Below are 13,614 nucleotides of genomic sequence, written 5' to 3'. Positions count from 1 at the left end.
CAGCTCTCTTTATGCCCAGATGACTAAAATATTTGCTGGAAAGAGTCGTTTATATCCGCTGGGATTGTCTCATAACAAAAAGCAGACGACCTACAGAAGACACGGCCCCATATAAGGAGTGTGGGCGGTAACAATTACCAGATTGACCAATTGGCGACTGTGGTGACAAAACGTCACTTTGGCTTGAGCATACCATCTGTAGCGTGTGACGTTTTGAAAGCTCGTGGGTGTCGCGTGCGTTTGAATCCTGGTTGGGGGGGGGGGGGTAATTAACACCATGCTGGAAGTGGATTGGGGACGTTTTGGGAACCTTTACATTTCTCCGGAAGAACATAATACATCCACTCCACAGTCTTTTGTGATTGTGGTTTACCACCATTAGCAATTGTCATTTTGATAGTCTTCCTTGCTCTATGGTTCAAGCGTGCATGCATGGCATGAACCAAGTATTCCTTCGGTATGGTGTCAAACTTCAGTTGCTGTTCAAAAACACGTGTTTTGAATCTTGCACATGGCTCATAAGATTATCTTAAACATGGAGTAATTTTGTAAGAAGTAATGAAGCTTTGCCTCCTGATGTTCATGAACCATTCACTGTCCTTTGGGAGCATTAATTTACTCTGATCCTCCATGATCTTATTGAAGTTTCACCATTGCTTAATACTAACTTGCTTGGATCAGAGCTACCTCCATGCTTGGATCATGGAGGAAAAATTATAAAAACAAATCACAATGCTTGGATTATTCATTGGCTATAAACTCCATGGATTATTATTACCACGAAGTGTGAGTCGATGTGGGAAGTATTTTGGATCGTTCGTCGCATGGCAACCGATTCGAATGCTTACAACGCAAACCCAATACTTGGAAATAAACAGTGGACATGCAGAAACGCCCACATGTACGTAATTCAACACGGGCAGTACCTCGCGGGTTAACGAGGATCAAGGGGCCAGGGTTAGATCGTATGAATCATGGTATGGAGTCCGGGGCAATAAGGAGTCCATACACAGATTACAGTGTTCATGTCTGGATCTCTGGATCTGGATTGAAACAGCAATCAATCTCCCAATGTAGGGATGTATGTTGCAGGTGTTTGGTGCTGGGGACTCTAATTATTATAATGCCCTCTACTTTTGATATTTAACAGGTTTAAATTGTGATTAACCATAATAACAAACCTGTAATCATTTAGATAAAAAACAAACGAAACAGCCCTACGTTGATGTAACAAGTAGGCCTAATAACCAACCCGTTCAATTCCGTACACATTTTGCTCTTCCGGCACCCCTTATATTAGTTAATTTCTTGTAAATCCTAAACAGTGTGCACCCTTGGTAATGTGTACCCTATGGATAAAGCACTCCGCATGTGTTCTCCCATCGCAAGCTTGAGTTTTGCTTCATGTTCGAAGTTTTTGTTGTCTGTTTTGAGTCCATGTTCACATATTTGTTATTCTATGCATATATTTAGAGGATGGGTGAGGATCGACTGGGCCCAATTTCATAGAGCTGCTTAAATACAAAATTTTGCTTAAGCAAAACAATCCTTGCTTAGTAACATCAGATTACCGGCCAAGACTCCACTCAATTGTTATGCTAAGTAAACAACAGCTAAGTACCAGTCACAAGCAATGTATATGGCATGACATTTTGGCCAGTATAACATGTGTAAAACAAACGAGCTATTTTCGTGCTTAAGCAAGTTTTTTGCTTAAGCAGCTCTACGAAATTGGACCCAGGTCTTTGACAATTCCCAAAAGTAAACACTGCCTTTAACACGGAGCGATATCGAACTACTGGTGTACTTTTTTTATCTGCCAAACGAAACTGAACTCAACCGTTTCCGACAGTCTCTTTGGCATACGTTTTCCCGGCTACTTTTTTCGCAATATAAATAGCATCCTATTTCACTTCATAAGTTCATGCATTCGTTTTAAAGTTTTGTTTGCGCAATTTCAAATGATACTTGTGTGGATCTTGCATTTCATAACAAACGGTTTCAAACACTTTTCAAAGACCAACTCGACCGATCCAAGGCACCGTGTTCCTCCAAAGGTCAATAACCATAAAAACTGACTTTGTAATAAGCACTTGTTGATAATGTATATATTATATAATATTATTGAGAAACTATTTCCTTCAAAAGAATTCAAAAACATTTCTATCATTTTTTTGTAACATAAAACAAACAAGTTTTCAAGCCACTGACTACAAGGTCAACTTCAGTTTTAATAACAGTTATAAGAAACATTTTAATAAGTTTTCTTTGAGTATTTATTTTATTTATAATTAATCAGTTTCTGTCGATTCTCATTATTCTTTATACGTAGGCTTTTGTGTGATCTCGAACCCTGCTGCATCTCAAATGGATATATTTTTAAAGGCAGTGGACACTATTGGTAATTACTCAAAATAATTATTGGCATAAAACCTTTCTCGGTGACGATTAATGGGGAGAGGTTGATGGTATAAAACATGGTGAGAAACGGCTCCCTCTGAAGTGCCATAGTTTGGGAGAAAGAAGTAATTTTCCACGAATTTGATTTCGAGACCTCAAGTTTAGAACTTGAGGTCTCGAAATCAACCATCTAAACGCACACAACTTCGTGTGACAAGGGTGTTTTTTTCTTTCATTATTATCTCGCAAATTCGATGACCGATTGAGCTCAAATTTTCACAGGTTTCACATTTTATATATATGTTGAGATACACCAACTGTGAAGGGTAGTCTTTGACAATTACCAATAGTGTCCACTGCCTTTAAAAAGATGTTTCAAAAGAAGTTTCAATGATCCACATAAATATGCCCCAAAATTGCATGGTTTTTCTTTTACGTCGCAAACTAACACAGTCAGCAATTTTATGATGTCAAAAAAACTTGACTCCGTGTTAAATGTGATGCCGTGGTAGTTGACGACTTACAAGGAAAACCATGCAATTTCGAGGCATATTTGTGTGGATCATTATATTCTACTTTTTAGTCTTTCTAACCATATGCATTTTATAACAATCGATTTCAACACTTTTCTTGGACCAACTCGCCCGACCCAAGCAACGTTTCCCTTTAAAAATTTAAATAAATATGTAGCCTTTTATGTAAGCTATATAGTGGTGTTTAATAATAACCAGTTTATGAGAAGTAAACCATTCGTTTCAATCAATAACCTGAGCTCGTGATGCAGTACTCTCAAACAAGGGTTGAGAGAAAATGAAATGAGATTCCCTTCTAATCTATTTGCCTTTCCTCGGAGACCTTTTTATTTCATCTTTGCCCATCTCCTCTTCCTCTCCATCATCCTCCACTCCTGCAACCTCCTCCTCCATCCTCCCAAGATACCTTCTCCTAATCTCATCCTTCATATCTCTAAACGGCGTCTCGCTGTCCGACGGCGCCGAGGGAATACGAAGGGCAGAGCGGACGGTCGGGAACTTCAGAAGCAGATTTTGACCGAGGCCGTAGAACGCTGACGTAGCCCAGTATAGCGTCATCGCCTAAAAAGCATCACAATAACAACATTCAATCCCAAAGTCAGAGATCTTTTAAGGAAAATTAATAACCGTTCTCAGATGGAGAAATAATATACATGTACGATTCCGTCCTTCACTATATTTGTTCGGTCTGGAACCCTATCCAAGAGAGCTCACAACAAGTGATTTCTAGAAAATAGTCAGTCCCCCAACAATCCAAGGTTAAACCCAACTAGATACAACCGATATGACTCAACAACCTCAACCTACACTTTTTTTACTAATAAGTTTACATAACCCCCAACAAGTTTATCAAAACTTTCCTTTGTCGCTAGAAAACAAAATAATAAGCTTCCGTGAGTCCCAGACCGGAGAAGGTTTAAAGGCAGTGGACACTAACGGTAATTACTCAAAATAATTATTAGCATAAAACCTTAAATGGTAACAAGTAATGTGGAGAGGTTGATGGTATAAAACATTGTGAGAAACGGCTCCCTTTGAAGTGACGTAGTTTTCGAGAAAGAAGTAATTTTCTGCGAATTTGATTTCGAGATCTCAGATTTAGACTTTTGAGGTCTCGAAATCAAGCATCTGAAAGCATACAACTTCGTATGACAAGGTTTTTTTTTTTCTGTCATTATTATCTAGCAACTTCGACGACCAATTGAGCTCCAATTTTCACAGGTTTGTTATTTTATGTATATGATGAGATACACCAAGTGAGAAGACTGGTCTTTGACAATAACCAATAGTGTCCAGTGTCTTTAACTTGGCAAAGATTTTATCAGATTTTATCTGGTCCTGTTTTGCGGTAACATAATATTCATTCAGAGGAAATTGCGGTTGTTCTGAAAAGAATAGGAATTGAACTACTTGAGGTTCGGATCAGTTTGCTTGTGCCTAGGCCCACAACCAGGATGTAAATTAATATTATTATTACTATGATTTTTTGTTTATTTATTTATTACTTTTTGCAGTGGCGCAGGAGTGAGTTTTAAATTATTTGAAATGAAGGCATAATTAAAACCATTTGGTCCATTTCTGCATTTTGTTTTTTTTATGCGCAACAATTTCTTAAAGGAACATTACAGAACTGGTAAGAAAAAAACTTGTCCAAATCTATAAATTTACATAAAACTTACACCAATGATGATAATTAGTAGAAAACATCCCTTGAAATATTGCTGTCTGAAATGTCATATTAATATTTTGATGAGAAATAAGTAAAACTAGTTTCACGTTTTTGGAGTTTATCACTCAGTGAGCGTTTTATTCACTTTTTTTTTTAAATCGTTGTCATGCAAAATGTGTAATCGGTTTTTCAACATTTTCGCGTGACCCAGATGGCCGTTCAATCTCAACTTTGTCAATTAATGTATAAGGTGGATTACATAAAGTGCTGACACTTCCATCAACACTTTTGTTTAGCAAAAACCAATTCTGTAATGTTCCTTTAAGTTTTGGGTGGACTTTTTCGTATTTTTTTCCCCGATTTTTGAGGACATTTTGTTTAATACTTGTTTTTGGGGAGCCATAAGAGTTTATAATTGTTCAGTTAAAGGTTTGCTTTTATCGTGACCACACAGCTCCTTTAAGTTCACCTCTACATTAAAGGGTCAAAGGTCGTTTACTCTTACCGTTGGAACATAAGCTGATATTGGTATCATACACACTGAGACTCCCCTCAGGAAGTTGGTGAAGTAACGTTGCGTCCTGGAGGCTTGATTCGACTGTAAGGCCATCAGTTCGATATTACAGAGGTTCAGGAGTCCAACTAGGACAGGAAGGATGTAGTAGGGGTCAGTCAGGGTCAAGTCTGTCAGCCAAAGAGCGCCCTCTGTTGACAGGCCTGGGACAACACTAGCTGGATCTGCAAGCAAACAACAGTAACGTACTAAGAATTAACAAAATGGTATCTGTGGCTCTTTAACCACACCCATTACAATACTTGTGAGAATGCATAAGGCCGAGTAAAAAAACCCACATGTTTCACGTCCGGGTTTTTCAAAAAAAGGAGGAAGAGGGGCTTTTTATTTTTTATTTTTTATTTCAAGATGGCCGCCATTCTTTGTTAAAATGTCAAATATCCATTGTTTTTTCTACTGCTGAAATACACAAAACATAAATGAAACAATTTAGTCGAAGCATTCAGACAAGACATTCAGATTGGTTTTTGCTGAGATCATTTAAAATAACCATATTTAAAAAATAAAAAAAAATAAAAATAAAATGTGCATACAAAAATAAAATAAAAAATAAAATAAAAAAGGAGGCGGCCTGTAAAAAGGAAGTAGGTGGGGACGCGAAACATGTTTTTTTTTTTACTTGGCCTAAAAAAGAAAATCAAATAAGCTGTTTACCAACACAATGACCTCTTTTTGCCAAAAAAAAGTTAATGACCTGATGTTTCAACCCAAGCAGAGTCTTCCTCAAAGGCTAAAAAAATATTTGTTTTTTTAATATACAGGCGGCAACTCACCGAGGTAGACCGCTCCACCAAAAGTCCCGGTCATATTCCTCAGTGATAACGACAGACACACCCATAATGGCAGCTGAACTAGAAGTAAGATTGATCCTTTAGCTGGGTGGCAATTATCTCGAACAAATAGTTCCTTGGAGCAATGCTTAGACTGTGAATTACAAAGAGAACATAGGAACATCTTAAGACTGTGATGATAACATCAAAACATCGAAAGACTGTGAACTACAAAGAGAACATGGGGAAATCTTAAGACTGTTATTTATGAAGATGACATCGACATGTCATGGCCTTGCGGTCTAGTTCTTTGGACCCAAGCTCCGATGCTGTCAGTCAGCAGTGTGTGGGTTCGAATCCCGGTCAGGACACTTGTTTCCCCATCAGCAAGGCACTTAACCACAAATTGCTTTGAGCCAAGCTCCTAGTAGATGATACGTATGCCTACATTCTTACAAACTGTGAAGGGGTAACCCTGTTTCAGCCCATTGAGTAGGTGGCATTGGGCCCCAGGTGATGACAGTTGATCTGGTTTCATAGCCCGAATCAGTGAAGTGTAGCCCTCCCCTTTTGTTGTTGAATCTTACGCCTGATAAAATCTTTGCGTCTTTAGAGTGTGAACAACAAAACTAACATCTTAGACTTATAGGAATATCTTTAGACACAGTCCTTATGAGGAGAAAGTGATACTTACCAATCTTACAAGTGTCATCTCTACTTTCTTCTCGTTCCAACCTTCTGCTTTTGCTCTCGCACCAAAGCGTCGGACAAACACTCCCTTGGTCATTAAGACAATCTCAGGTTGAAGTCTTTCCACTTTTGCTTTGATGTACTGGGTATAGACGCCAAGGGGTAACGTTAGAACCCCGCGGAACAAGAAGGTTGATAGGATGATGCTTGCCCACCACGGCAGACCCGTCACATCATGGAACGTCTTGAGGAGACTCTGGGCTACTTGTACTGGTTTAGAAGCTAAGACAATCTCATAAGCTGTAGTAGGTTGGGTGGATACACTACGTCTTGGATGAAAGCTGTGTAGTAATCGGGGTTTTGTGGCTGCAACTGGCATTGACGTCCAAGGCGAATTCAAAAGTTTCTTCTGTACTGGTTGGCTCGACCCACTGTGGTGTCGTTGATGCCTTGTGCTGTCTGCTGTATGTAGGGTACATTGCTTATGATGGTTCGGTTTCAGCGAAACAGTAGTCACTGTTAGACCATCGGTCATGTTTGTCCGTAGTCCAGGTCTAATGAAGGACTTTCTCAATGATCCATGTAAACAGCACCATACCCTTTGTGTGTTCAGGTGCACAGGTTGTAAACACAGTACGCCCATAGTTCATTTAGTTTTCTATTTTACTTGATATAAATTTATAATTGAAGCAGTTGTGTAGTGATATCTGGTCTTTTTACATCATCGTTGTTACCTCCACATCAGTGACAGCATTCTTATGAAAAATTTTAAAGAAAAATATTAAAGAAATGTTACAGAATTGGTAAGAAACAAAAATCGTGAACATCACAGATCTACATAAAACTTACACGGTCTAATGGTGATGATAGTTGAAATATTTCTGTCTGAAATGTCATATTTGATAAGAAATAAATAATCTAACCTCGCGTTTGGAGTATATCGCTCATTGAGCGTTTGATTCATTTTTATTTTGGCATTGATGCAATGCAAAACTTGTAATCGGTTTTTCACTATTGTCTCGTGACCCAGATGGCCGATCGATATCAAACTTCTACATAAAGTGCTTACACTGCCAGCAACTGTTTTGTTAGCAAAAACTAATTCTGTAATTTAATGTTCCTTTAACTGAGATAAGGAATTGATGCAGTTGGACCTCCACCTTTCTCTCACTGTGAGAGTGACCAAAAACAGCATTTGGAAAATCCAGCCCCCACTTTTAAGGGATCCGTTTGATGTTTTTATTTTATTTTTTATATTCCTCTTGATGAGGAATTGGTTGGTAATAATTTTGTTTGTTTGTTTGTTTGTTTGAATGATCTGCCCATCAAGGGAACTCGGCAAACTCCCACACAAGGGATATAAACGCCAAGCTGGCAACAGCCAATCTCTCTCTCATACAAACATTGGTTTTACGTCTATGATTATGAATTACACAAATCAAGAAATTGGGATTCATTACCCAGACGACAATATTTATTCTAGTCATTGTGAAATCAGCGGTTAGCTGGTAGATGAAACGCTCAAGTTTTAAATAAAAGGGAAAATTAAATCAAGCCCACACTCCACACAGTACGTCGTGCAGGTCGGAAATTTTGAGCCCTTCATTCACCTTTGATGACCGACAGTGACACGATAGAATTAGTTGCGTTTTTTTCTCTGTCCTTACTCTATGCGATAACGTGCCCCTCCTGTGCGGCAGGAGTGTGTTCGTTAACGCAACTAACTACGATTGAGTATGCAACCGGTTCTGGAACTTCCAGAAAATATATCCTTCCAGTGGAAGGATATATTTTTACCTAAATTGGGGAAGCTTAAGTGGTGGCCGAGTTGATAGATATAGCCCAGGTTTCATTAATTAATTTACACAAATAAAATATGACTCAATACTTCCAATAGCTGAACAAACCTTCTCACAAAAACACAACCAAACCTCTCTGATTCGTTTCCTATGGGGGCTGCCATCTTGATTTTAAAATTGACTGCATAAGTTATATAGCGCCCTCTTTTGGTGAACAAAACAAATCTGCCGAATTTTGTTTTGAGAGCGCCCTCACGCGATCAAAGATACGGCGGATTGGCAATGTTTGATTGTATAATATTTAAATTATACTCGTCATAGCAAGCCTCCTCTATTAGTAATACAAATTTAAAAAATGTTTAAAAAGGAGTAGGCCTACTTGAGCTTTGAACTTTTTCTTAAAGGCAGTGGACACTATTGGTAATTACTCAAAATAATTATTAGCAGAAAAACCTTTCTTGGTGACGAGTAATGGGGAGAGGTTGATGGAATAAAACATTGTGAGAAACGGCTCCCTCTGAAGTGCCATAGTTTTCGAGAAAGAAGTAATTTTCCACGTCATTGATTTCGAGACCTCATCAGAAGTAGATTTTGAGGTCTGGAAACCAAGCATCTGAAAGCACACAACTTCCTGTGACAAGGGTGTTTTTTCATTATTATCTCGCAACTTCGACGACCATCTGAGCTCAAAATCACAGGTTTGTTAGTTTATGCATATTGAAATACACCCAAGTGAGCAGGCTGGTCTTTGACATTATTACCAATAGTGTCCAGCAGTGTCTTTAAGTGTACACTGTGTTCCAATCTGGCTTTTTTTCTTCTTCTTGGGCGGGGGGGGGGGGGGGGGGGGTTCTTGCTTAAAGTTCAAATTTCCTATACCTTTAACAATATGAGCTGATGTAATAAAAGAAATAATTAGTTGCTATCTGTCATTTATTTTTTGCTGATTGGTGGGCTACTGATGAAAGGTTTGTAGCTGCACCATGTCTAAATCTCGAACAACAACAGTACAGGAACATTGGTTACAAGTAAAGAAATAAAGTTATAAAAAGTACAAAATGGGGGTTGGGGTTGGCAACCAGTGGAGGTAACCCTCCTGTATTGGAGCACCCAAACTGATGTAGAATGCCGCATTGGGTTCAACAAAATGACAAAGTAAGTTAAAGTAACCCCTAAATAGCACATTTTTTTGGAGAAAGAGAGACAAAAAACATGTTAAATAATAATTCAAATACGAACTTAAAAAATTGAAGTTGTGAGCCATCGGTTCGTTTTGGAACCGCCACTTCTCAAAAGAGATTTTACACATGTTGCTAGCGCAACCTTCACCCAATTAAACTTCCGCTATGCAAAGTTTCAAATCCTACCTGATTGGTATTATTGATAATTGTCTTGAAAAGAGGGGAACTTTGGCGAAGAGGCTTAACTATTGACATGTAACTCCTTTATCGACTTGCAGTTATTTACATCATCAGTTATTTACACCCGTGGAATGTGTCATCATAAAATATTTAAGGAGATGCAAATAATGACAACTAAATAACAGGTGCTTGCTGCTTAAAGGGGCAGTTGAGTTTAAGGGAAAACGATGGCTAGATTCTGTCGTCGCTGCGCACAAGGATGAAACTTACACTCGCAGGAAAATAGGCTCAGAAATTAAGGTGGGGCACAACATTGGTTGACGTCGAGTGCTGATCAAACATGAACACAGAAACCGTTTACAAACAACCCAAGAGAAAAGACCACACTCTTTATGAAACAACACCGCACTTTAAGCACGTTGCTATACCTTGTGTATGTTTGGCAAGTAGTGTGGCGTGGAGAGCCTCGCTTTCAGCACGGATGAAGGAGTGACCGGTATCCAAAAATGCGGCCACGGCTACGACAGTTGTTATGGGTGCTTGTTTGTTTGTTTGTTTAGTTTGTTTGTGTGTCTGTTTGTTTATTTGTTTGTTTGTTTGTTTGTTTGTTTGTTTGTTTGTTTGTACGTTTGTTTGTTTGTTGTTTGTTTGTTTGTATGTTTGTTTAGTTTGTTTGTGTGTTTGTTAGTTTGTTTGTTTGTTTGTACGTTTGTTTGTTTGTTGTTTGTTTGTTTGTTTGTTTGTTTAGTTTGTTTGTGTGTTTGTTAGTTTGTGTGTCTGTTTGTTTGTTTGTTTGTTTGTTTGTTTGTTTGTTTGTTTGTTTGTTTGTTTGTTTGTTTGTTTGTTTGTTTGTTTGTACGTTTGTTTGTTTGTTTGGTTTGTTTGTATCTTTCTTTCTTGATGATTATCCCGTCAACGGAACATCGGGGAAAAAAAAAAATATCGCATTTTCCCTCCATGGTTTGATAAAGTAGTCCCTAAAAGAGAAGAATGGTACCTCGGTTATAAACTGGTGGGTGCCGTTTGCATACACGACTTGGTGCAGACCAGGCCTGAAGGCCCAAAAACTTGCTAAGCACAGAATAGTACTGCTCAGCAGAAACAGGTTACCAGACCAATCTACATTAAGTTTGCATTGTTGGCTGGTGCCCGAATCAGCTCTTGCCTACGAACTTTTATCAAGCGGTGTTCTGCTTGCAGGGTTATGACATTGGGCCCGTATCTTTATAGCCAATGTGATAGAGCCCACCCAGATAACAAAAGACATACCAGACATATCATGACTAGGATGTGTCATCATCAACTGCAAAAGCGAAACTGAAAATTTGTAATCGAACCGGTACGTCTGCCCCTTTAAGGACGCCCCTTACACGAACACCAGTAAATCAGACCCACAGAGAGTTAATGCTTCTATTCATGGGGACCCATGTAGAGCTCTTTCGGCTCAAGTTGATCTTAAAGCCGCGGCTGCTAATCCCCAAAATCGATCCACTCTTGCTCATGAGACGTCGCCTAGCGCGTGCGTAACATGAAACGAATGTGGATCAATAATCCCTTTAAGGTAACCGGCCACGTGGGTATGAACCCGAAGGCAACGAGGACGCGTGGGTGAGATGTTGCCAAAGTGCCCCGGGGGGAAGAGCACCACCAGGTGGGGTGAGCTCCTAAGCTCTCAGAAGAAGCCAATAAGTTAACATACAGATCAATATTATTCTCTAAAGATATTTTTTTCATGACAGGGTTAAATTCCAATGCATCATAAAAATGTAAAACTTACCAGGCCCAGACATCATTTATTGGAGTTGCCCAGAGGGACAAAGAAGGGGTGGGGTGGAAGTTGATGGAAAATATGCGAGTATTTTTCGATTTAGATATGCCCAAGGGAACTCTTGTCAAAAAGTCTACTTGGTTGCATAAAATATTCCAACTTGAATTCTTAGCGGATCTACAATAAGAAAGAGTGCCCCCCTACATCAGTCTATAACCATGGTCAAACTTGAGTAAACGCACCATGCATCAGTATAAGCACCGCTTTTGAGATGTTAGTTTTGCATCGGGGATAAAGAATATAATTTTATTATATTTATCCAAACACCGATGTGTAATAAATAAGCACTGTGTACTCAGTACTTTCCCGAGTTCTGTGAAAAAAATCACCACTGAATTTCGATTCAAAATGTTGTATTCTTTCTGTTCCAAAAAAAAAAGTTCTCATACATCTTAAAGGCACTGGACACCTTTGGTAAATTGTCAAAGACCAGTGTTCTCACTTGGTGTATCTCAACATTATGCATAAAATAACAAGCCTGTGAACATTTGGGCTCAATTGGTCATCGAAGTTGCGAGAAAATGATGAAAGAAAAAACACCCTTGTTGACGAATTTGTGTGCTTTCAGATAGGAATAAAAGACTTCTACCTAGAAGTCTTTTATTTAAGTGAGAAGTACCTCTTTCGCAAAAACTACGTTACTTCAGAGGGAGTCGTTTCCCACAATGTTTTTTTAGTATAGACAGCTCTCCAATGATCGTAACCAAGTCAGTTTTTAAGTTAATATTTGTTTTGAGTAATTACCAAACGTGTACTTTCCCTTTAACTTTGTTTTTTTCCCCCACCAATTCATGATTTCTCGTCGTCTACGTGTGCAATGCTTTTTGCAAGGAGCTATGCCCACATGCTGTCTAGTTGCCATTTAAAAGCTTTAATGGCACCGGACACCTTTGGTAGCTGTCAAAAACCAGGCTTCTCGCTTGGTGTACCTCAACATGCATAAAATAACAGTGAAAATTTGAGCCCAATTGGTCGTCGAGACCTCAGCTGAGGTCTCGAATTCGATTCAAATATTTTAGTGAGAAGTTACTTCTTTCTCAAAAACTACGTTACTTCAGAGGGGGCCGTTTCTCACAATGTTTTATACTATCAACAGCTCTCCATTGCTCGTTACCAAGTAAGTTTTTATGCTAACAGTTATTTTGAGTAATTACCAATAGTGTCCACTGCCTTTAAAGCTTTAAAAAATGCCTAGGCTATACCTTGCCAGAATTTCTGGTGACATTTTGGAAACATTTCTGCAATTATTTAAAGGAAATTGGAAAGTTAAAGAAAGGTGCAAGCACGTATACGTTTATAAATGCTTTCAGCATGGGGGCGTGCGTAATTGGTGTGTTGCTTCCATGGGGAAGGTGTGACCAGAAAGTCAAAATCTTTTTTTTCTGCAGACGTTCTTTTGTAAAGATTTGGATGAAATCTTTAAATAATTGCTATACATTGCAGTGGTCCGCCGGACAAAGAAAATGTCAATTAAAACAACTAGACTAGTCAAACTTACTAGTCAAACTATACAAGAGGTCCGGATGGCTAGTTCGAGTGTTTAACAACATCAGTTTTGTTTTCAAATTAAGTATGGACCAGTGAAAAAGCTGGATGACTAGTGAAAGAAACTACTAGTCCTGTTGGCCAGTCACTGAACAAGTTTAGGGCAAACCCGGTATGATATTGCAACATCGATTAATTGGTTTTTACCCATACACCGATGTGTGTTAGCACTGTATACTCAGTACTTTCCCGAGTCTTGTGAAAAAATATCACAGGCTTTGACTCGGGTGGGATTCGAACCCACGACCCTTGCAATTCTAGAGCAGTGTCTTACCAACTAGACTACCGAGGTTGCCCGGTGGCTAGAGGCAGTTCGAATCCTATGTTTTGGCAGCGGGTACCGCAACGATAATAAGAGATGTTAACTTTGCATCGGGGATAAAGATGACTAATTGTTTTTTTACCCAAGAGGCTGAGCATACCATATAGGGCAGACGTTTCACTG

At 38.9% G+C, this 13,614-nt stretch overlaps 1 protein-coding gene across 1 annotated transcript; it reads right to left on the bottom strand.

The window, feature by feature from the left end:
* Positions 1-3,062: 3,062 nt before the first annotated feature.
* On the bottom strand, positions 3,063-8,605 carry LOC117303903 (cytochrome c oxidase assembly protein COX18, mitochondrial-like). The gene is made up of 5 exons (XM_033788353.1): positions 8,544-8,605; positions 6,641-7,391; positions 5,950-6,100; positions 5,108-5,340; positions 3,063-3,494 (listed from the first exon to the last, which is right to left on the bottom strand). Exons 2-5 carry the CDS (start codon positions 7,277-7,279, stop codon positions 3,234-3,236), a joined length of 1,284 nt encoding a protein of 427 aa, XP_033644244.1. The 5' UTR covers positions 7,280-7,391; positions 8,544-8,605; the 3' UTR covers positions 3,063-3,233.
* Between the last annotated feature and the right edge of the window lie 5,009 nt (positions 8,606-13,614).

This window comes from Asterias rubens, chromosome 20 (assembly GCF_902459465.1).
Source record: "Asterias rubens chromosome 20, eAstRub1.3, whole genome shotgun sequence".
In the NCBI taxonomy this organism is placed as follows: domain Eukaryota; kingdom Metazoa; phylum Echinodermata; class Asteroidea; order Forcipulatida; family Asteriidae; genus Asterias; species Asterias rubens.
This window is presented reverse-complemented; position numbering and strand designations above follow the sequence as displayed.